Genomic DNA, 25,967 nt, shown 5'->3' with positions numbered 1-25,967 from the left:
CTGCATTCAGAGTTTCTAGTTTCCTGTTCCTTCCCTTGCTGTCTAGCTTCAAGTGAATGTTTATACTGGTTTCATGTGGAAGGCTCTAAATTATCTTCATATGGCACCTGACCAACTGCTTCCTGTTCCACTGGTTTCCCCTTAAATTTGGATATCTTATCCTGTTGTGGTGCTTTCTGAATTAGATTTTCTACAATGAATCCTTCACTTTGCAGGTACTCTATGACCTCAGTTTCTATTTCTTTAACTTCTCCATTACTAATATCCTTTTCTACTTTTCCTCTGTCTTCTTATTTTTGGACTGTAAAGTTTTCCATGTCTGGATTCCTTTGCCTGTATTTATCTTCAAATATATTTGGTGCTGTTCTTTTTGTATTGATTTCTCCTTTGCATAAATATTGCATCATATTAAATCTCTTTCTTTACCATGTCCATATTTCTTCTTCAGATGTTTCCTGATCTTCCTGTTTCTTCCTGCTTTGAGGACTCACTCCATCAATGCTGTGATATAACCTGTGTTAGACCTTCTGCACCAAATCCATCACTTCGCAGGCACTCCATAACTTCAACTTCTATTTTTTTTACTTCTGCTTTACTTCTCTTCTTTTCTACATTCCATTTTTGTGATATTTTTTTATTGTGAAATTTTCCACATCCGGATGCCTTTGCTTGTATTTCTCTTCAAATATCTTTGGGGCTGCCTTCTTTACATTGATTAATTTGGCTTTCTCCTTTGCATAAATATTGTACCATATCAAATCTCTCTTTCTTTCCCATGTCCATATTTCTTTTTTATACTTTTCAAATTTCTCTTGGTTTTGTTGTTTATATTTTTGCCCTTCCTCAGATGCTTATTTTTCCAAACAGATCAAGGTTTCTATATACTGTTTTTCACAAATCTGTTGTATTAATGATCACAAATTTTCATTTGAAGCTTCTGACAGTTTTTCTTGCGGAAGTATTGATCTTTCCTCTAATTTTTCTCTTAATCGTTTTGTATATCTTGTGTCTGGAAATTCTGGGCTTTTTGCATAATAAGTAACAATACATAATTTCTTTCTTATCCTCAATAGTTCACTTTATCATCTTTATGGCTCTTCTTTGGCCCATCAGTTTTTGTGGTTTTTGTGGACCACTACTTCCTTCTGTAACAGGGGGAAGTCATCCTCCCCCCTGGGCCTGGCCCCATTGTAAGAATGTTTCCGTATTTTGAGGATTCTACACTGTCATCTTTTCCAGTCCTGGCACCAGTGCGCCTACCAGGATTGGGCACTTTTTTATCCTGGGTCTTGTGCACCCAGATATCTTTTTTAGTTTTAGACCTACTTCTGTCCATGATACATGCTATACAAATACAGTCTATATATCACTGTCACCTTGTGAGATTTTGTGAAAACAGGGTCCACCTTGTGAAGGTACTCACCAAGACTTGTGGATGAATTCAATTTCAGCACTACAACTCTCCTTTGCTTGCTGACTTTTCATGTCTCCATTCGGACCACCTTGCTCTCAGTGCAAGTGACTGAATTTGGTGTAAGGACCATCTATAAAACAGGCTTACACCATGGGACTAGATTCCAAAAGACATGATCCCAGTGTAAGTGGTCATTTACAATGAGAGCAAATATTTCGGAATCAGGTCCCACGTATAACTAAAAAAATTGTATACAAGAAGCCTGTATCATAAGAGATGACTGACGCTTAGCACTGAACAATGCATATATTCTTGCAAAGAAGAAAAGTACAGTGCATCAAAACCAAACGTTTCCTTTCACAGAGCTTCTCTTAGACAAACTCAAGCATGACAAAGCTGTCAACACTCTTGTTTCTTGACCTATGAAAGGCTTTTGATAATATAAACTACCACACTTCTACAAAGACCTACCGGATGTGAGTTGTGTAAGCCTTTTATGTGCTGATTCACTAGCTATACTGTGGAAAAGCACCAGCCTGCCTTTTGAGTTAATTCTACCTCTTCATCTGTGCATACCCTGTTTTAAACAGCATATCCCTTTTTCTGTGGTCCATCTAAAAGTGCACACTACATGGATAACTCCATGACATTTTACTCATCTTTCAATAAAGCTAATGTTTCCTGAAATCTGTAGTCTACTTTCATTCACACTCATAAGTGGCTTGATATTCTGTTCTTTCTAGCATAACCAAAATTAAAGGAACACAAATTTATTATAAAAAGCAATGGCTCTCCATCAACTTTGTTTTAGGTATCACCTCAAGAGAAGAACTCATACAATTTAGTTCATAAAAATTCTTCAGTGATGTCCTTGATGAAGAACCAGTACTTAATTTCCACATCAAATTTATTGCTCTCAGGACTAATCAGAAATTAAGGCAACAGTGTAAGGTAACAACAATTTATAACTGATTACTTAATACCTTTTCTTTCATATGTCTACAAAGTCTTCTTACATTTCATCTCAAAGGAAGAAATTTAAGATAGTTGCTGTGTAGAAGCTCCTTACTGGTATAACACAGAGATTTGAAGAATTTGACAAGATACGGATGTCATATCATTTAAGAACTTTGTTTTTCTGACTTTTTGCCAAAACTATGAATTTGTAACTCTGAGATTATTTTACTGACTTCTTCCAATCTGAATCATTACAAAAATGAGCACTTCCAGATACAAAAAATAGGATACATCTGTAAGAAAGAAGAGTCAATGGAAGGTGACTGCTTTACAGCATAGTCTTTGAAAATGGACATGCTTTCTATTAAAATTGAACTTATTTAGAAGAACTGTAATAAGACAGCACTCCTAAAACCATGACTTATGCAAATAGGAGTCCAAACAAAGAATATGCTGAGATTGTTGTTTCCGACACAAAAATTACAGAAAAAATTAAGAGATTTTGTCCATAATAAAAGTGTTTAAAATAACAAGCCACAACAAAGTTGTTTTCGCCTAATGACAGAGAAGAATTTTCAATACTAATGAATAAGCTGTCACTCATGTTAAAAGTCAGCACTATTACTAATTGTGAGGAAACACAGAAAAGTACAGTTATGTAAGATCTTACCATAACAGTAGGTGTCCTACTTCCCACTGCTGTAGTATTCGTTACTCTTGGGGATATCCTGTTGAAGGTAGCTGATTGTCCAGCCAGCATACCAAAGCCTTTACACCCTCCAGGTGTCATATGTCAGATGTATGTACTACGTGCAAGGTGGAAGGTAAATATGACATACGGATATCTAATCCTCAGAACTGAGGTGTCCCAGAAGAATCAGAGCAACCCTAGAGAAAAGCAATACTATGTACATTCAGAAAGGGAAGAAAGACTTCCTCAGCCAGAAGAACAACAGAAAGTAACAGGGGGCAGGATGGACAAACAGAATACTGCAACAGTGAGAAGTAGAACATCTACTGTTATGGTAAAATCGTACACAACTGTACTCTGTCCTTCCTTATCACTGCTATAGTATTCTTAACACTTCGGAGACTACAAAAGCTACTGGGAAGTATGGAAGGAGGAATGCATAGAAAAGCCATCCACAAATCCATGAAGGATGACCCTGGCAAAACACCCCCTGGCCCTGGAAATGATACTCATCTTGTAAAGTTTGGTAAAAGCATACACAGAAAATCAAATAGCAGCTTCCAAGATGGATCTAGGATCTACACCCTTGAAAAAAAGTGCCAGGAGAGGTGACTGCCCTGGCAGAATGAGCACGAACAAAAAAGGAAAGCTGCTTACCATAAACAGAATAAGAAAAATAAATGGTCTTAGAAATCCAGGATGACATGTTTTGCTTAGAAACTTCCAAACCCAATTTCCTGGCATGAAAAGAAACAAAAAGTTACTCAGACTTCCTGATATTTTTTGTCTTGTCCAAATAATATCCGAGCCGTCTATAGAAATCCAAGACAGAAGAATCCCGTACTAGCATTCTGTGCAGAACAGAAAAAAGGAAGCTGAATGAACTGATTCAAGGACAAATCATTAACCACCTTACACATAAAATAAAAACTGATACAAAGAGACACCCCCCACCCGTGTGAAAAAACAAAAAATGAGGAACTGCCATGAATGCTTGAATGAAGTTCAGAGAGCTTTTTGGCAGAAATAAGAGCTCCCAGCAATACAGTCTTCCAAGTACAATGTTTAACAGAAAAAGAAACTGCAGTCTCAAACGGAAACTGAGTAAATTTCTCAAGAACAAAATTAAGGTCCCAAAAAGGAGGAATAGGTTTTCTTGGAGGCTGAATATGAAGGATGCCTTTTAAAAATTGTTTGACTTCAATACTAGAAGACGAACGCAGATTCAGGGGCAGAGCAGCTGAAATGTCTGACAAATGAACTTTAACAGGTGAATACACCAAACCAGAATTGAGCACAGAAAAAAGAAAGGGCCACAGGAACATCCAAAGAAAAAGGGTCCAGGTCATACGCAAGACACCAAATAGAAAATCTCTTCCATTTAGTCACATGTGATTTTCTAGAAGTGGGTTTTCTAGCGGGTCTATATTATAACTTCGAAGATGTAAAACTTTGAAAGTTATAATATCGAACCCACTACATAACATCAAAATCTTCCCTAGGGCAAGATTTCGGTGGGCCGCTCCATGGCTTCACTATTTCCTCCACTGTGGTGGGAGAATTAAGGACCCTAGGGTTAAGGTGCAGGTTAAGGTAAGTGGATAGCTAGTAATGTATGTATGGTGTAGTGTAGGGTGGGGTTTTGTTAACTGTATGTGTATGTATTAATTAGCTTGCTTGTGTAAAGTTTCGTAGGGTATGTGTGCGATATAGTTACGGACCTTAGAGTTAGGGTGCGGGTTAAGGCAAGTGGATAGTTAGTAATGTATGTATGGTTTAGTGTAAGGTTGGGTTTTGTTAACTGTATGTGTGTCGTTTATTTATTTTGGTGTGCTTGTGTTGTCTGTATGTTTCTAGGAACAGCAAATTTTTTCCCTGGAAAAAAATTAGCTATTCAGAGCATTTGATGTTATCATAATTCGAAATTCCAAGTTCGAACTTATGGTGTTCAATATTTTGGAATTTCAAATATATGATATAGACCCTTTTCTGGCGTCCTGCAAAACCAAGAGAACATCCTCTTAAAACTGGTGCCTGAAAGGAATCAAAACCATATCACTCAAAGTGTCAAATGAAGGGCGGACAAGTGAGAGTGAATGAGACATCCCTTGTCTTATGTGAGAAAATCCATCCTTTGAGGCAACTTGTGATACTGTCTCTGGCCAGATGAAATAGGAGGGGAACCAGTACTGTCTCAGCCAAAAGGGAATCAACAGCAAGATTCTAGGTGTGCCCAATATGATCTTGTGCAGGCTCTTTGGTAGCAGAGGAAGTTCCAAGAAAAGACATGGTATCCACTTTTCAAGCCAAAGGACTTGACACTCTGTACAGAGCTGGTGAAAGTGTTTGTTCAGAAGGGAGGCATGAAGAGTACCCCACTGATGTACAATGTCCAGAAACACCTCCTTGTGAAGCACCCTTTCGTGAGGATTTGTCCAGGACCTGCAAAAAGAGTCTGCCACCAGACTGTGCTTTGAAGGAATGCAGAATGACTGAAGAACCAAGTGATGTTAGGCTGTAAAATCCCAAGCCTGAAGAGCCATTATGCAAAGATAAGAGTTTGTGCCCCCTTGCTTGCTGATGTACCACATGACTGTGTTACTGTCTGTAAAAACCTTTTGAGGACCTGGAACCTAAAAGGGAGTGAAAAGCCTGGACAGACAGAGAAATACAGCCTTCATCTCCTTGATGTTAATATGATCTGTCAGTTGTTCATGGGACCAAAGATCCTGGTCTTTTAGACTGTTGGAGGAGGCCCCCCCAACTGTAACTGGAAGCATCCATGTATAGCTCCTGAGTAGGTGGGGAACCTGAAAAGACAGACCTGAATTCAGGGAAATCTGGTGGTTCCAGCAGCAGAGCTCGACCTTGAGACAAGGCAAAAGAGGAACCAGATACTCCAGATGGTGGTAGTGCTGAAGTCAAACAGTCTAGAGATACCACTTGAAGTTTCCTCATATGGAGTTTGACAAAAGGACCATAGGAATGCTGGATGTCATGTAACCCAAAGCTCAGAGGAATTCCCTTGCAGGAAGGGCTGAAAGGAAAAAAAGACTGGAAATAAGCAGCCAAAAGGAGGCCCTTGGGAGGCAGGAAAAAAAGCCAATATTGGAATGGTCTGTATCCTGCAAGCCAAAAACACTTGGCCCTGAGAGGGAATCAAAACAGACTCTCTGAGAGTGAGAGTGAACCACACACTGTCCAGAAGTAGTACAGAGAAGTGTAGATTCTGAAGCAGAAGCTGCTGAGAGGGGGGTTGAATTAAAAGGTCATCCAAATAAGAGAATATTGGAGTTCCCTGAGGTCTGAAGAAGGCTACCACAAGGGCCAGACATTTGGTAAAGGCCCCTGGAGCTGTAGAAAAACAAAAAGCAAAAAAACAGAACCGATAATGAGAGGAAGAAACAGAAAAAATTGTAAAGACATCCTGAAAAGAGGGTGAATAGAAATATGGAGGCAAGCGTCCTTCAAATCCATAGATACCAGAAAGACTTGAGTTACCAGGTACCCATTTGGCAAGCCTGAATATGTATGTCTTATATACTGCAGCAGCTTTACAAGATTTAATGTAGCAGGGCTCTGTGGCAGTGAACAACTAGAACTTTACTACATCTCAGCTCTGCATCTCCTCCTAGTTTTAACCTCATCAATTTTAGGGAAACCAGTCCCCTTTGGCACAGCAAGTTATTGTTTTTTTACAGGACTATAAGACAAAAAGGTAATCCCTGGTGTAATAATGGTGCTTAGGTCTCCTAAAACAGATTCCCAAAGTTCAAATCCTACAATTATCTCTGTCTTGCATTTAGTGCAGAGGATTATAGCTATGGGCTAATAACAAGATGTTTCCTCTCATGCAGGGTTGGCATTCCACAGCCTCCATTTTCCTAATCTGACTCTGAGCAAGTCACTTAAGCAAACTGTGCTCTGGGGCAATTGGGGAAAAAATAGGTTTCTCAACAGTCTCCTGGACAGTGCACCTAGTAATTACCTATGAACCTACGGTGGGGGATGGTTATCACATAGTCTCTATCATGGCAAAGGGAGCTGACAGTCTAGAGAGATTACATCCTAAGCCCCTGGTAAGCTGGTGATGCACTGCCAGTGAACATGCAATATACACTTCAAGGGAAGCTCTCCACTTCCACTGTGACATGTTCCTCTGTTGCCCTGCTCACTACAGTTACTGTCAGTTGCCTCTGCCAATGGCTTTAGGTCACAATGAGAAACCATGACACTGGGCATGCGCCAACTCTCTCTGCTCACCTTACCTCTCCAGAAACAGTCAAGCAGGTACTACCTCATTATTTCTCTTTCCACTCCACAATGAGTTCTCCAATGTCCAAGCAGAAAGTCAAACCCAGGTTGCATAGGTTGAAGTTAGGACTTTATTCCTCTATGGCATGTAACAGACAATGAATAAGTATGTATGCTACACTTCAGTTTACCATCACATCTGTGGTATCAAGCACAAAGAACTGGATTCAGCAACATATAATTACTGGTTGGGTAGATGGATTACAATGGAAAGAAATGCAACTGTGTATTACTGGTAGCATATGGATTCATTTCATTAGCAATCATTACAACTTATAATAAAAATCATGCTGAATGATGTGAAAGGAGTCAGTCTGACACCAAGTGCCATTGTCCTAAAGCTGTCTTTCTTTTTGATAACTGTCAGACTGAAGCATCTAGTACGTCATCTTACTGAAGTCACATTGGGACAGCTGCACAACAGTCAGCACAGCTAAGCTTTGGTATTTTATATTCTCAAAAGCCTTTGATAGGTCAAAGAATACAACTCAGACAGTTTGCCATGCTTGAGTTGCTCTGGAGCAAAAACATAGAGCACAACACTGCTCTATTGTGACAGCTGCCAATAAACAATCATCTGCAGACAAACAAAAATTCTGCTTGCAAACCCATGCAAGGTAACCTAAAAACACTGAGACAACTGGTTTAAATATTACTGGTAATATCCTTAAAATGGTCATTCCTAATGTCCTCACATTTTAGGAGCCTAAAACTAAAATGGTATTAAAAGAAAGCTATGGCAAAGCAATTTTTGGAGGTGCATAGGTAGAGCACCACAAGGAAAAAGCGTGTAACATTCTCGCAGAAATCAGGACTGGTCATAATGGAAACACTGCAATACCTAACTGTGCCACTAGGCTTCCCAAGTATGCCAGTTAATGATCCATGGTAGGGTTCAGTGAATGATATGCATTATACAGACGACATCAACTAAAGTGCTAGATGATCACAAAAGGCTTACAAATGTTGATAGGGGATTATGGACTACCTACCAGATGAATGAAAACCCACATTATTTATACAAAATGCAGAACTACCTAGCCTGCAACTTTATACTCTTTATTGAAGAATACTAGACCATACAGAGCACAATGCAGGCAAAATAGGTGTAAGGTCAAACACGGATGAAACTGCAGAAAGAAGACTCAGACATTTATAGAAAACGGCAACATGGACTCAGTAAAACAAAAATAGCTTGACATATGAGACAGCATTCAAGTAACTCTCAGCTTAACCTCATGTCGTGCTGCACTAATGGAGTTTGATTCCACACAAAATAACACTGTGTTAAGGGCACAAAAACTAAGACAAAAACCTTACAAAGATAAAACTAATTACAATTAACCACAAAAGCTTTAGCTAGCATACTTGGGAAGCCCAGTGACGCAGTTTTGTGTTGCAATGCTTCATTATGACTTAAGTATGGATCTGTGCGGGAATGCTATTCTTCATCAGAAGGCTCCATAATGCCACACAAAGGCAATACATTGTGAGACTGTCAAGGCCACAGCTTGTAGTGAATCTAAAAGACGAGATGATTTAGAAAACATCAGTATTATGAGAGCCAGGCTTACATTATCAGTCTATCACAGAAGAGGGGGAGTGGGCTAATACACAATAAATGGGGGGCAACATCCAACCTTTCAAGCATGTAAACAATGTATTGATAAGAAACCAATTTTGTTTCTTTAGACAAAGGAGCAAATATTAAAAAAGAACAGTTGTGTACACTTACCATAAATTTACATGTTTGAGTGTATTCACTGTTGCAGTCATCACACATATATATATATATATATATATATACACACACACACACACACACACACACACACACACACACACACACACACACACACACACACACACACACACAAGGTTATACCTCCAACAAAAAAGCAAATACACCAAAAAGCTTTTAAGCATAGTAAAGAAGAGTAGAGGTATAGCTAAAAGAAGTTTGGGGGCTGGAGGGAGGGTAACCAGGACTGCAACAGTGAATACACTCAAAACATCTACATTTATGGTAAGTGTACACAACTGTACTATGTTCTTCGTGTTTCATTGTTGCAGTCATCACATTTGGGTAGATTCCCAAAGCTAAGGATGGGAGAAGGAAATTAGCATTAGGACCAGCTATAAGGCCCTGCAAGACTGCAGTGGCAAAGGCAGCTCTGGATTTAGAGAAAATTGGCAAATGGTAATGCTTGCTGAAAGTATGTACAGAACTCCAGGTAGCAGCTTCTAGGATGTCACTGGTAGGGACATCTCTGAGAAAGGCTGTATAGGTAGATGCAGCCCTGGTTGAGTGGGGTCTGATCCCCTGTGGGATAGGTTTTCCATGGTGCTTATAGCAGAAATGAATGCAATAGCCTATCCATTTAGAAATGGTTTGCTTTGAAATAGCCTTCCCCTCTGTTCCTGCAGCAAATGCCACCAGCAACTGTTCAGATTTCCTTTGAGGTTTAGTCCTGTCCAAGTAAAATCTAAGTTGTCTGTGCACATCTAAGGAGTGCAGTATCCGTTCCCCTTTGCTTTGTGGATTGGGAAAGAAGGCTGGCAAATGAATGGACTGATTAAGAGCCACACTGGATACCACCTTGGGCATGAAGGAGGGATTGGTTATGAGGGACACCCTGTCCACAAGAAAGATGATGAAAGGCTCCACTGCCATAAGGGCCTGTAATTCAGATACCCTTCTTGCTGAAGTGATTGCTAAAAGGAAAGCTGTTTTCCAAGAAAGGAATTTTAAATCTGCAGTAGCAGCTGGCTCGAAAGGAGGAAGAGTGAGTTTCTCCAATACAAAGTTAAGGTCCCAGGCTGGAGTTGGAGCTTTCCTGGGTGGTCTTAAATTTTTGGCCCCTCTGAGGAACTGCTTGAGCAGTGGATGAGAGAAGAGGGGAGGTTCTGTGTTATAATGAGCTGAAATGGTTGAGGCGTGAATTTTGATGGAAGAAAAAGAAAGGCCCTTATGAAGCATCTCAGTTAAGTATGGTAAAATCTGAGGTAAATTGGGCGCTGCCGTGCTCATCCCTTCAGATTGGTTCCAGGCACAGAATCTTTTCCATTTTTCAGCATAAAATTTTCTAGTACTAGGCCTCCTTGCCTTTAAAATGATATCCATCACTGGTTTACTGAGGGATGGTAAAGGAGAGATTAGGCAATTAGCCAGGCTGCTAGATTCAGTGCTTGAAGCTGAGGGTGCAGAATCTGGTTCTCATGCTGTGAAAACAGGGTAGGGGTCTGAGGCAGGTGCCATGAGGCCATCAGTGACAATCTGCACAAGAGGGGGTACCAGTGTTGGTGTGGCCAGTCTGGTGCAATCAAAATAATCCTTGGTTTGTCCTGTTTGATCTTTAGTAGTACTTTGGAGAGGAGACGCAGAGGAGGAAAGGCATAAACTGACAGGTTTTTCCAGTTGAAGGACAGAAAGACACTTTCCAAGCTTGTTTGTGGGAAGTCTTTGTGCAAAATTTGACCAATTGATAGTTCTGGGGGGAGGCAAACAGAGCTATATCTGGGCTCCCCCATTTGTTTGTCAACATGTTGAAAATCTTTGGTTCCAGTTTCCACTCGTGTGGGTCCATGAGATTTCTGCTTAGTCCATCTGCCAGTGTATTTAATTTTCCTGGCAGGAATTGAGCTTGTAGATGCACTTGGTAGCTCAAGGCTGTGTTCCACAATGCCATGGCTAATCTGCAGAGGGGGTAAGAATGGGTACCTCCCTGCTTGTTTATGTACCACATAACAGTGGTGTTGTCCATCTTTACCATTAATTGTCCTGGAAGAATGTGGTCCTTGAAAGCTGTCAGAGCATTCTGTACAGCTAACATTTCTTTTTGATTGATATGCAGGTGCATTTGAGTTGGGTTCCATTTGCCCTGAATGTACTTCCCTGCCATGTGAGCCCCCCCATGCATAGTCTGATGCGTCTATTGTTAGGGTTTGGGCGACAGGGGGTAGAGTGAATGGTAATCCCTTGTTTTGGTGGCAGGCCTCTGCCCACCAGAGGAACTCTAGGCATAGGCAAGGTATGATAGGAATCACTGCTTCTAGATCCTGAGAATGTTGACACCATAGGCTTTTTAGATACCATTGTAATTTCCTCATAAGCAGTTTTGCATATGGAATTAGAAGAATGCAGGAGGCCATGAACCCCAAGGCTTGCAGTATTTGCCTTGCAGATAGCAGGGTTTGTGTGACCCCTAGTCTGAAGTAGGTTGCCAAATGAATTTGTTTCTCTGGCATGAGGAAAGCCATCTGGGAAGTTGTATTCAAGCTTGCTCCCAGGAATATAATTTGTTGACAGGGTACCAGGTGTGATTTCTTTTCATTTATGGTGTACCCCAGACAAGTTACCACCCTTTGTACAAAGGCTAGATGATTCAAAAGTATGTCCTGGCTTTCTGCCTGAATTAGACAATCGTCCAGGTATGGGTATATTTGAATATTTCTTTGCCTGCAAAATGCAATGACTGAAGCTAGGCACTTTGTGAATACCCTGGGCGCGGTAGATAAGCCAAAGGGCAGTGCAGAGAACTGACAGTGCGTGTAGCCTTCTTTAAAGCATAGGAATCTTCTGCAAGATTCCCTGATTGTGATGTGCAGGTATGCTTCCTTTAAATCTAGTGTTGCCAACCAGGCATCTTTGCCTAGCATAGGAAGCAACTGGTGAAGAGTCAGCATCTTGAATTTTGGAATCACCAAAAAGGTGTTTAGAGTAGACAGGTCCAGGATAGGATGCCATGAATTGTCTTTTCTTTTCTCTTCTGGTACCAAGTGAATAGCCCCTATGCTTAAAAGAGAGAGTACTTGCTTTTGGGCCTCTGCACACTAATTTGGGGGTAGATCTGGCCAACCACTTGGGGTTGGTAACATGTGGAAGTGAAATCTATATCCTTGGGACACTATATTTAAAACCCATTTGTCCTGGGTAATGAGTTCCCAGTTCTTTGCATGCAGTGCAATCTTTCCCCCCAAAGGGGCAGTCAGTTGAGAAGTGCTTGGAAGTTTTAAAAAGAAGTAATTGAGACAGTTTACCATGAAGCCTGGGTGCTCTGCTGGATCTGGGTTTGGACTGAGAAGGTCTGGAAGAGGCAGGAAAGGACCAATTCTTAGAGGGCCAATGCCTACTAAATATGTTGGAGGTTTGTACTTGTAAAAAATCTTAGTTTGCATAGATTTAGCTTTTTCCTCCATCTTTTTAAGAACTCCTTCTGCCTTGTTGCCAAACAGGCGGCCCTGATTTAAGGGAGCATCCAGTAATTTAGCTTTAACATGATCTGGCAAGGATTGACCTTTAGCCAAGCATGTCTTCTAAGTACAGACCCAGTGACAGCAGCCCTGCAACATGCCTCTAGTGAATCAAAACCACATTGCAAAGTATGTTTTCCAACTTGTTCAGCTGAATGCATTAAATCCTGTAAATCCTTATTTTCAGCACAATCAGGAATCAACATAATTTTCTGTTTAAGCAACCCAGTAATATGCTGCTGATACTTTAACATATGAAACTGGCAGTTTAAGGCCCTAATGGCCAAAGTTGCAGAAGTGTATACCTTCTTACCCCATCTATCCAGTGCCCTGGAGTCTCTATCAGAGGGGGTAGGATTTTTGGCAGTAGTAGCTTTAATACCCTTGGGTCCCTGTGAAATGGTGAAGCAACACAACGGCCAGCAATATTAGTTCCAAAAAAGCTTTATTAAGCTATAAAAGATCACGACAGGATATAAAAATATCCATAGCTCCAAACCGGTTTCGGTATGACCTTCTTCAGTGGAGCATAGTACAAAAAAGAAAAAGGAGAAAAACCAACAGAGGACATAGCGCTATTTATAGCGTACACTTGTCATCAAATATCCAATCAATTGATTGCTTATATTGTGGTCTACTAAGACCTTGCCTACAATCTTAACATATTATGAATACATAATAAAATATTCAAAAATCATAGTGGAGCAAGAGTATATATCTATAAAGCATATACCTAAGTATATATTTTTTTATGTTTACATTTGAATATTCGGTCTAAGTACATACAACAAAAATTACATCCACAATTTTATGATAATGCAGAATGATACTGTCAACCATATAGTATTGGGATATGTGCTTACAAATAAACAGCCATCAATGCATCTAAACTCACATCTCTGGGCTTAAACATTTTTTTATCATAGATAACAAGAATCCCATTAGATTGCATGTAATTATAAATGGTCATTAATGCCTGGGGGAAATAAAGCCCCAAGATGTATGATCCAATATTTCTCTTTGTGTGTAAGTATGTTTTCCCACCCCTGTTGATGACTTCTGTCCCCCACTATTCGATCGATTATGGTAAACATAAATTTTGCAGTAGGATGTTTGACTGTATGTTGGTAAAGGGCATTTGTGATTTTCTTATTTCTGATATTGCTTCTATGTTCTCCTATCCTTATCCTCAGTGACCGGGAAGTTTTCCCCACATAAAACGAATAACATTGACACATCGCAAGATAAATAACCCAACTCGTGGAGCAGTTACCAAAAATCCTTAAATCATATACCTTACTGGTATTAGCACTACTAAACTGTTTGGTTTTGTTTACCTGACTACATGACATGCAATGCCCACAAGGGACTGTGCCCACTAATTCTTTACCAGTCATAGTTAGTTGTCTGTATCTGGCCCCTCCACTTCCATGATGTTTATAGTGTGAAAAAATAGAACCTAGCGTTTTGCCCCTTCTATAGGAAAATTGACAATGTGTGCCCAAATGTTGTCTAAGAGTGTCATTGGCCAACAAGATATTCCAATTCCTTTCCATGATTCCTCTAATAATCTGATTGTTTCTGCCATTTGTGGTAACAAATCTCAAAACGCCATCACCTTTCTTTTTCTGATGATCCTGGTATTCAAGAAGCTGTGTCCTGGTATACTTGTCAGAGCAATTTTTTGCAGATCTGATGTCATCATATATATATATATATATATTCAACATAGGCAGTGATTGCATACTATTATACTTGACATAATTTAGATGTGTGTTAATATTTATTGTGGCTAATAATCTAAACTTGGACTTGGTACACAGCTTCCCCTCGGTGCATTTTTTGGGTTATATTAGGTATAACCCCTATGACAGCAGATTGGGTTTATTACTATCACCACATTAGACTGTATAATTGGCAGATGTTTTTTTGATAGACTAGTGTCACCAACATTTTGAAGTTGGGTGTTAATATATCCATTGTTCATTATTTGGGGAGTCAGTTATATCAACATTGAACCATTGACATATATTATACACTCATTTTCCCTAATGTCATGAGAAAGACGTTTGTATTTTTGGGGTTGCCTCAATATGGTATAGGTCAGCTAGGTAAGAACAAACAGGGTCCCTTGCTTTGTCTTTTGAATGTCTGGTAGACATTATTGTACATGCTTATTCCCTTGAGATACTGGTATTTTGAATAATTAAACCAATTTGGATTTATACCCTATTTCTATTGGAGGGTGAATAAATTTTCTGGGTCTTTTTCTTGCCACTGGCCCCGTGCTACCCCATATTCTATTGTACTACTGAATCAGTTCATTGTGGTAAATATGAATCTGGATAATATTTTACAGGGCATGTGTGCTGATAGGGAGGATATTCAGGTGTTTGGACTGGATTCCATCCCAAGCAACATTAATAATGATCAACAAGTGGCCTCTTCTCAAGATTGGTGTCAATCGGCTTTTTTTAATTTAGAGAAAGCCTTGAAAGGATTACGAGCCAATATATGGCATCTAAGGCTATTTAAAGCCTATTTAGTTAAAAAATTAGTCCCAAGAGGGCTTAGAATCAGGTTAAAACCCATGGTCAGCAGATCTGAACAGAGGTTGACCAATGAATGGCATGAGGCGGTACAAGAAGGGTCTATGAGATTTGTACAAGTATTGGCTGATTATTATGAAAGGACCATAGATTTAAATATTGCTGAGGTTAAGGACCTCAGTCTCATGTGTAAACAATTTGAGTCAAACATTAAGTATAACACCATGGTGGCCAATTTATCCAAGGAATTGACTCAGTATGACAAATTGATTAAAGAAAGGAAAATCAAAAAATTCAATCAGGACGTCAACGATTATGGTAGGGGACGCCCTTTTGAAATACAAAAGTCGGTCAGATTTAAAGACATGACATCGGGCAGGGACGGGGCCAGGTCAAGAAAACGACCCATACCCATTCTTAAAAATAAGGAACACACATATACCAGTACCTCGGGTGATGAGTCTTCTCCCACTGACAGTGAGGGCATTATATCTGATCATTCACCAGTAAAAAAGAAAAGTAATATACCCCCCCTTTAGGGGGAGGAAACACCCAAATAGGTCTAGATTTAGACTCAATGGAGGGATTAGTCCAAGCACTACTCAAGTAGATGACACTGGGTATAAAAATGTTCTCAACCTTTCTAAATCTGTGCTTACCTTGGAACAAGAAACAATTTTAAATAAAGGCTTAGGATTTGTACCAGGCTTCTTTTGTGATCAATATCAAACAGTCATTGATGTTTTGGATTTTTGTCGTTGTCTTAATCTAAAGATATTCTTTTCTGATAATGATAACAATTATTCTCAAAGATCTACTGAGTTTAGATTTCTCAAATCTACATTTCAACCTCCTGCTAATATCCATGTTACAGCCTTTCAACAGGCCGTACTTGGAGATTTACATTTTCCACCATATGGTTTCAATATATTTAAAGATAATATTCAGGAAACTGAAAGGAAGGCTCTTATTGAATTGAAGAATAATAACAATATAGCAATTCTCAAGGCCGACAAGGGTGGAGCAGTAGTAGTCCTTGACATGGACTACTATATACAAGAGGGACTTTGAAATGCTACATGAAGATGGATATTGATCCAACCTCTACATTTAAAAGGGAAATTGATAGTTTTTTGGGAAGTGCAGTAGAGGAAGGCATTTTATCTACCACTATAGTTAAATATTTAACGGTTAAGGATCCTAACAAACAGATATTATACTTACTCCCTAAAATACATAAATCACTTACTTCTCCACCTGGGAGACCAATAGTGTCCGGTCATGGTTCACTCACTGAACCATTATCAGCCTTTCTAACGGAATATTTGAAACCACTCCTGGTTAATGTCAGAGCCAGAATCAAGGCTACAACACAATTCTTACAAATCATAGCGGAGACACAAATTGAACCAGACTGGTTACTCTGCACACTGGATGTAAAATCATTATACACCAGTATTCCACATTGGGCAGGACTTCAAGCACTTCAGTTTTGGCTTGAGAAGACGAATCTATATCCACCTGGTTTCAACACTCTTTTGATCTGTATGTGTGAGCATGTTCTAAATAAAAACATATTTTACTTCCAAGGAGAATGTTACTGGCAACTACAAGGCACGGCAATGGGAGCATCTTTCGCTCCGATATATGCAGACCTGTTTATGGCCTATTTTGAAGAATATCTAATATATGATACATCTCACAACATCTATATTGTTGAAATGGATATTTGGCGAAGATATCTTGATGATTGTTGGATGGTGTGGCGGGCAGATAGTGAATACCTTAAGGAATTTGTTGATTATCTCAACAGCAATATTTGGGGCATTGAATTTACGGTTAATAGCAACCTTACATCTATCGAATTTTTAGATGTGAATGTCTATAGAAAGCCTGATAACACCTTAGGCACAAAAATATATAGAAAATATCCAGAATACAACACGTTGCTACATGCTTCCAGTATGCATCCCCGCCACACTGTCCGGAACATCCCTAAATCACAGTTTCGTGTCAAACGGATCAATTCCTCTGTGGAAGATTATGAGGTGGCTAGTTTAGATCTCACTAAAAGATTCCTTGATAGAGGTTATGCAGAATTTGACATCAGATCTGCAAAAAATTGCTCTGACAAATATACGAGGACACAGCTTCTTGAATACCAGGATCATCAGAAAAAGAAAGGTGATGGCGTTTTGAGATTTGTTACCACATATGGCAGAAACAATCAGATTATTAGAGGAATCATGGAAAGGAATTGGAATATCTTGTTGGCCAATGACACTCTTAGACAACATTTGGGCACACATTGTCAATTTTCCTATAGAAGGGGCAAAACGCTAGGTTCTATTTTTTCACACTATAAACATCATGGAAGTGGAGGGGCCAGATACAGACAACTAACTATGACTGGCAAAGAATTTGTGGGCACAGTCCCTTGTGGGCATTGCATGTCATGTAGTCAGGTAAACAAAACCATTCTGCATTATCATAAAATTGTGGATGTAATTTTTGTTGTATGTACTTAGACCGAATATTCAAATGTAAACATAAAAAAATATATACTTAGGTATATGCTTTATAGATATATACTCTTGCTCCACTATGATTTTTGAATATTTTATCATGTATTCATAATATGTTAAGATTGTAGGCAAGGTCTTAGTAGACCACAATATAAGCAATCAATTGACTGGATATTTGATGACAAGTTAACGCTATAAATAGCGCTATGTCCTCTGTTGGTTTTTCTCCTTTTTCTTTTTTGTACTATGCTCCACTGAAGAAGGTCATACCGAAACTGGTTTGGAGCTATGGATATTTTTATATCCTGTCGTGATCTTTTATAGCTTAATAAAGCTTTTTTGGAACTAATATTTCTGGCTGTTGTGTTGCTTCGTAGTTTGGTTGGCCGTGCATAGCTTTGCGTGAGAGGTTTTGTGTTTAATTTCCCTGTGAAATGGTCTCAGGATCTGCAGCAGGATTTTTGAAAAGGAACTTGTGAGAGTCAGGAACCCTGTAATATCTATCACGTTTTCTGGGAGCAGGAAGAGTCAGGGGCCAAGCTAGATTCCGAAAAAGCATCATCAACAATGTCTAGTACAGGAGGTATGGCTAAAGGCCTGTGCTGGGGCAGGAGTATGAAATCCCTAAGCCTCTTTTTAGAATCAGAGAAATCCTGACTTTCCCAATGAAAATGCTCCCTGAGAGTATGCAAAGTTTCACCAAAAGAGAAATCCTCTGGGGGGGAAGCAGAGGGAAGAGATTCCTCAGCATTGGAATCCTCACAGGTAGACGAGGTTAAATCCTGGTCATCAGAGGAAACAGAAATTTCAGAATCCTGGTCAGAAGTATCACAGGCAAACTCAGTCCTAGGTCTCTTAGAGGGAGAAGGTTGGCTTCCCCTGATTAAAGTAATAAGGTCTTCAGCCATTCTTATCATTTGTTTTTTAGGCATAGAGGCCTGACCATGCGGTCTGGGCATCAGTTTTCTAGGCATGGTTCGAGTTTTAGGCCTTGAAGAAGAAGATGGTGTCGGCTTAATATGCAAGTCAGTAGGCCTGAATACACCCTCAGAAGCTGGTGTCTGCACAGCGGCTCTGGACCTATCCAAGGTAGAGACATCCGCAGGTTCCACAGTTGAAGCATCTCGCGGCATACCAGACTCCGAATGGGTCTCAATAGAGACCTGCAAATCTGAAGTAGCGGGTATCAGGGGCTGCAAAAGCACCTCACTGAGTACCGGTGAACTGGTGACTAGCTTAGGGGAAGCGTCGTCGGCAGCTCTGGACCTAGGCCGCCTGTCTCTGTCTTTATCTTTGCGTTTTTTCGGAATGTCGGTAGTCGGATGGTTTACCGAAGACATATCAGAATAACTGAACTGAACACCAAAGTATTTAGAAGCAAAAAATATACCGACGGATAGTTTGTGGTTTAAATAAGGCACAAAACCGACAGCGAGGTACGTCGTGATCAGGGCCTAGACAAGGAATACAGTACAAATGAAAATCTTTATGAGGTATTTCCTTTCCACAAGAAATGAAATTATTTACTTTTACTGACATCGGTTTAGAGCGAGAAAAAGTTTCCCCAATGGGGTACTTAGCTTTTAGTTGAAGACTTCGGTTCTGAAACTCAAAAACGAAAATTTCAGGAGTTGGCCAACCGGCACTTGCGAACTGTTTCTGCTCTGGGCACTGCATAGCAAGAAAGACTGATGTAATGGCGTCGGCTGCATGTTTTATACCCCTGATGACCTGACGTTACAGAAGAAGAGACAGCAACTGATGCAGGACCCAAGACTTTGTTAATCAGGCTGACTGAGGGCTACTGCAAGCAGATTACCCAAATGTGATGACTGCAACAGTGAAACACGAGGAACATCCAAGAGATTAAACAACTACTACAATAATAATAAGGAAACTATTTGATAGAAAAGTAGTAGTTCGATAAAACAGTTAGATAAAAGTGAATTCCTTGGAAAATGGCAAGAACGAGGATGTTTATGTTCTTCAGCAGCACAAAGATCAAGACATCTGGGCTTTCCAAAACACATTCAGACACAAATTCATTCTATATATTCAAAACACGGCCACACACGCGCACACACACATGCACATACGCACACACCAACAGTAGAAACGTACAGGACTGCTGTACACAGAATGAGTATCTGTATCTAATGATAAGACCAAGTTTACCATTCTCTGTATATGGTAAAGCAGCTGCTAACCCAGACACCTTCTTCAGGTTTAAAGATTCCATGTACCAGGTGAGCTTATTCTGTCCTTCTCCAAGTCTGTAGAAAAGCCCGCTGCCATCACCAGTTTTAGATGAATTTGTAGCAGGTAACTGCACAAAAAATAAATAAAATAAAGTTTAAACATGAAGCAAAACTAAAGTCTGGAACTTTTTTAATTCTATGCAGCAGCTACATACAGATATCACAACACATAACCATTAACCCCAGTGAAACTGCACAGTGAAAATGAACATTACATTGGTCCTTGAGCCACAGCTCAGATTTGATCCAGCAGAAAAATTGCTCCCGCCTCAAGCTCCTTTAAACATTCTTCCTTCCCATATTGCCTCTAGGACTGTTAATCGGGACTGCCTTAGACCCAAGCACTAAGAGATGCTAATCCTTTAAGTCTTATAACATGGAAGGGAAAAGGAGGGTGGTTTGTTGTATTGGATGGATTGGAATGAAAGGATCTTTCATTATGTTCAGTACATAACATTCATATACTGTTCATTCTGTCCTTCCGATCTGATATGTTGGTCAGAATCCCAGGCTACAAAACTCCAGGTGGTACCATAACAGGAGACCCTTCAAGATGGAATACTAAAGGATGCTCTAGTACAATCCAGTTTGCAGCGTTTGATGAAGGCATGCATGGAAGACCAAGTGGCTGCCTCGCTTACATCACTCAAGGAGTGCACTCTAAAGAAAGCAGTAGAAGTAGCCATGGCTCTAGCATGGTGGGCTTTTGGTTTGCATGACAATGAAAAAAAAACACATTGAATTATCACTTGTGACCGAGGCAAATTCACATTCATATAAAAGTAATCAAACTATATTAACATAATAAACATATTTCATATATATTGCTATAGATCATATAACTTAAGCAATATTACATAAATTCAATTCCTGCTTTTTTTTTACAAGACAACAAGAAACATCTTTACAAAACCATCACTTACTACATAGGCAATCATACATTTATATAAATGAAAACCAACACCACCGACGCAATCCTAGTTTCAAGCATTTTACATCACAAGCCATACTGACACACTCACAGTTGCAAACATTATACATCACTTATAATCTACCCAATCTTTCTCACTCAAACATTACACATCACTTATAATCTACCCAATCTTTCTCACTCAAACATTACACAGCTCATTTAAGTCCTGCCGCAGTTTAGACCTCATTCCTCCCTTGTATGTACTGTTCTCACAATTCCCATGTTTTCCTATGTAGTTTGCTCTACCCTTTAATTCCAGTTGGTTTATCTCGGTTACTATATTCACTACTTCCAGGATAGTTGGTTTAGGTTTTGATTTCCATTTTCTAGTAATTGCTTTTTTGCCAGCCACCACTATCAGATACAGCAAGGCCTTACCATGTCTAGGCAATTCTGATTCTGTATCATAGCTCAGAAAAATCATCTGCCTCTTCAGACCAATCTGCCCACCCAGCATCTCTGACAGGGCATCCCGCAGGGAATCCTTAAAGTCCACCAACTCACCGCACTCCCAGAAAATATGTTCCCAATTACCTCTTTCTTTCCCTTCACACCTCCAACACTTACTGTCAGTCTGAGGAAAAATCCTCTGGAGTCTACTTGGGGTATAAAAATATCTATATAAACATTTCCTGACAAAAATCCTAAATCTTCTAGATTTTGTTGCATATTTGGGAGACATACATACAGTGGATATAAAAAGTGTGCACACCCCTGTTAAAATGCCAGGTTTTTGTGATATAAAAGAATCAGAACACAATAAATTATTTCAAAACTTTTTTTCACCTTTAATGTGACCTATAACCTGTAAAATTCAATTGAAAAACAAATCTGTTAGGGGACAAAATATGAAAAATAAAAAATGTACAATAAGCTGGTTGCATAAGTGTGTACACCCTTAAATTAATACTTTGCTGAAGCACCTTTTGATTTAATTACAGCGTTCAGTCTTCTTGGGTACACACCTGCCACAATTAAAGAGACTCTGATTAACCCCCAATAACGTTCAGCTGTTATTAGGATTTTCCTGACATTTACTCAGTTGCCTGCTACAGCAAAAGCCATGGTTCACAGAGAGGTTACAAAGCATCAAAGGGATCTCATTGTTGAAAGGAGAAAGTCAGGAGAAGGGTACAAAAACATGTCCACAGCATTGGATATACCATGGAAGACAGTCAACAGAAAGTGGAGAAAATATGGGACAACAGTGACGTTGCAAAGAACTGGACATCTCTCCAAACTTGATGAAAAGGCAAGACAAAAACTGGTCATAGAGGCTGCCAGGAGACCTACAGCAACACGGAAGGAGTTGCAGGAATTTCTGGTAAGTACTGGTTGTGTACATGTGATAATCTTCCATATTCTCCATATGTCTGGGCTATGGGGCAGGGTTGGAAGATGGAAGCATTTTCTCACAAAGAAAAATACCCAGGCCTGGCTAAAATTTGCAAAACAATACATCAAGTCTCCTAAAAGCATGTGGGAAAATGTGTTATGGTCTAATGAGACCAAGGTTGAACTTTCTGGCCACAATTCCAAAAGGTATGTTTGGCGCAAAAACAACACTTCGCATCACCAACAGAACACCATCCCCACGGTGAATCACGGCAGTGGCAGTGTCATGCTTTGGAGTTGCTTTTCATAAGCTGGAACTGGGGCTTTAGTCAAGGTGGAGGGAATTATGAACAGTTCCAAATACCAGTCACTTTTGGCCCAAAACCTTCAGGCATCTGCTAGAAAGCTGAAGATGAAGAGGAATTTCACCTTTCAACATGACAATGACCCAAAGCATACATCCAAATCAACAAAAGAATGGCTTCACCAGAAGACAATTAAAGTTTTGGAAAGGCCCAGCCAGAGCCAAGACCTAAATCCAATAGAAAATCTGTGGGGTGACCTAAAGAGGGCTGTGCACAAGAGATGCCCTCACAATCTGACAGATTTGGAGGGCTTTTGCAAGGAAGAGCAGGCAAATATTGCCAAGTCAAGATGTGCCATGCTGATAAGACTCCTACTCAAGAAGGCTGAATGCTGTAATTAAATCAAAAGGTGCTTCAACAAAGTATTAGTTTAAGGGTGTGCACACTTATGCAACCAGCTTATTGTATGTATTTTATTTGTTATATTTTACCCCTAAAAGATTTGTTTGTTTTTCAATTGAATTGTACAGGTTATAGGTCTCATTAAAGGTGGAAAAAGTTTCAAAATTATTTATTGTGGTCTCATTTTATATATCACAAAAACCTGGCATTTTAACAGGGGTGTGTACACTTTTTATATCCACTGTATATCGTCTCATTGTTTCTTTGTGAACTGCTTATCCAGTCTCTCTTCCCAATCCTTTCTAACATCCTCTGATTGATTCTTATACTTATTATGCAATATTTTATATGCTCTACTAATTATTCCTTTTTTTAATGACAAGGTTCTGTTCTAGATTCTACTAGAAAGTCTACCAGTGCTGGTCTTTCGTTTAGGATCCCCCCCTATTTTTTTCTCTTTGCCTGTACTCTGACATCAATCCCAGACAGGGAAGGCAATCTCTAACCTGCAGTCCAAATAAATTCTTGTTATCTTCCCATTCTATTACCTTTCCCTCTCTAGTTATTTGCTCCCAGTACCTTGGTTCCTTTGCCAGTTTTCTCCAATAAACTCTGGCCCCCTCTTCCCTATTGTCTGTATCCCTAATTGCAGTCATCCCTATCGGCAGAATCTCCTTTCTCCATTCGTACGTCAGTTTAGTTCTTAGAATACTTACTGCTACTTTATTGCAGGAGCCACTAAAAACTTCTCATGTGACAGCAAGCGAATTGGACCATTAGTACTGAAGATGCCATGAGGCCCAAAGCTTTAAGCACTAGACATGCAGTAGGTTGACTGGTCAGAAGAAGAGTCTTTACAGTGAAGTGTAGAGTTTGAGTCCTCTCTTGAGGTGAAGAGACAATGGACAGAATGGTGTCTGGGTGACAGTCTAAGAAAATGAGACACTGTGAAGGATCGAAATATGATTTCTGTAAGCTGATGGATATGCCTAGAGAACGGCATAGTTCAGGAAAATAGTCTCTGACTTTCTTGAGCAACTCCATCAAGGGGGTGGTCAGGATCCAGATGTCTGACTTTCTTGAGTGACTCCATCAGGGAGGCAGTCAGCATTCAGATGTCCAAGAATGAAAATATTTGCGTCACTGAAGATGGGCTGATACGTCTGCTATACATTTGATGAACACCTTGCGAGCTGCAGTGAGGCCAAATGCCAAGGCTCTGAATTGATAATGACAAACCAGTCCAGAAGCATAAATATCTCCTGGATTATCTTGCCATCTTTATGTGAAGTTAAGCTTCTAGGAGATCTATTGAGCACATCCATTCATTCCCTCTAAGCATGGTAGAATCAATTGTACTGTGACAATTCTAAAGTGTGTCCTTTTCATGTATGCGTTAAAAAAGCTGAGGTCCAAAATGGGCCCAAGGTCCTTAATTTTTTTTGGACCCAAAATGAATTTAGAATAAAATGCTCACCCTTTCTGGTCTGCTGGAACCTGATGGATGGCTCTTTTTTGAGCAGAGAGAGTACCTCTTTTAAGGAGTCAGCTCTGCCTACTTGAGTGGGACATCTCAAAATGGACAACTTGTTTACGGGGATTTCCAGAAATGGAGGGCAATAGCCTCTGGATATTATCCCTTTTACCCAACTGTCCCATGTGATCGTGAACCACAAGTTTGGGTAGAGGAGTTTTGTCCTCTGCCTCCAGAGTGGAAAAGTCGGGCAGACCTTCAGGGATTCTAAGGTCTTCTGTCAGAAAAGGGTACATGATACCCCTGATTCTGCAGACCTCCTTGACCCCCAAGCTTCTGTCCATTAAAACAGTCCACCTCTGCCAAGGCCAACCTCATCAGAGAGCGAGTCAAACTGATGCATAAACCTGCAAAACCAGAGAGAATAAAGTCTTTTTGGTTTCTATTTTTCAAGTATCATGGGACCTCAAACTTGACTCCAAAGGCAGAAGGGGTCTTGCAGTCTTGCTCAGTCTTTTGCATCTTTTCCTTAAAAAGAGGATCCAAACAAAGCTAATCCATCAAAGGGGGTACTCAAAGAATGGTTTAAAGTTGTCTGCAAAGCCACATATTCAAAGCCATGAATAGCACTTGATTGCAATACCAGTACCAGAAGACATCGCTGTTCAATCGGCCAAGTTGTGCATCAGGCGCATGGAAAGGTTCTCAGAATTTGTTGTTCAAGTTACTTGTAGCTGCTTCTGCAACTCTGCCGATACTAGATTCTTCAGAGAAGGTAAAGCTTGTTGAGTAAGATTGCTCTGAAATCTGTTCAAATGAATGGCATAGTTCAGTGCACAGAGTGCAAATGTGCCCAAAGCGTAAACTTGCTTCCCGAATCTATCCATCATTCTCATCTCTAGTAGGAGGATGGACAGAAATAGTATCTTCATACAACTCTATTTTAGAGGCCATCACCACAATGATGGAACGTCCACTGGTAGAGCTTTTGACAAAAAGGGATTGTCTTTTGGAGGGTGCAAAATCTTGTCTGGCTTTCTGGGGATTGCTTCACATATGTCTGGCTCCTGCCATGACCTCCTGACCACCAACTCAATCAGCTGGTTTGCCAGGAAGGCCACCCAGGACATAGATGGTGTCATTCCATATTCGCCAAATAATACCTCCTCATCCTGACAGGGGTTATCTGCTGGCCAGGATCCTCTCTAGTGCATCAACTCCAAAATGTCACAAATGAAGTGTTCTCTGGTAAGGACTGCAGGAAACCCTCTCTAACCTCCAAGTCTGTATCTGAAGCTGAAGACTCCGAGGGGAGTCAATGTATTTCCTCTTACATGCCCTCTTTCTCAAATTTCAAGTGATGAGTCTCCCAAATACTCAGTGGGGGTTGCCTCTGCTCCTGGTCAGATAGTCTGAATGTCTCGGACCCGTGGATGCCAGAACAGAACAATCTAAGTCTGAAAGAGGCTCAGCGGGAGGAAATGAGACCTGAAGAACCTGCAACTCCACTCTTAGGT

The 25,967-nt window shown here is 40.0% G+C and overlaps 1 protein-coding gene across 1 annotated transcript in view; it reads right to left on the bottom strand.

The window, feature by feature from the left end:
- Window positions 1–25,967, bottom strand: part of TM7SF3 (transmembrane 7 superfamily member 3) — a 559,640-nt gene that overhangs the window by 256,978 nt on the left and 276,695 nt on the right. The window contains exon 3 of the mRNA XM_044087728.1: window positions 19,879–20,029. Within this exon, the coding sequence (XP_043943663.1) occupies window positions 19,879–20,029 (151 nt within the window). The remainder of the gene's footprint in view (window positions 1–19,878; window positions 20,030–25,967) is intronic.

The sequence above is a fragment of the Protopterus annectens genome, chromosome 11.part0 (assembly GCF_019279795.1).
Source record: "Protopterus annectens isolate FY-2018-M chromosome 11.part0, PAN1.0, whole genome shotgun sequence".
In the NCBI taxonomy this organism is placed as follows: Eukaryota; Metazoa; Chordata; order Ceratodontiformes; family Protopteridae; genus Protopterus; species Protopterus annectens.
The sequence above is the reverse complement of the archived record's forward strand: the minus strand, read 5'-3'. Positions and strand labels throughout refer to the sequence as shown.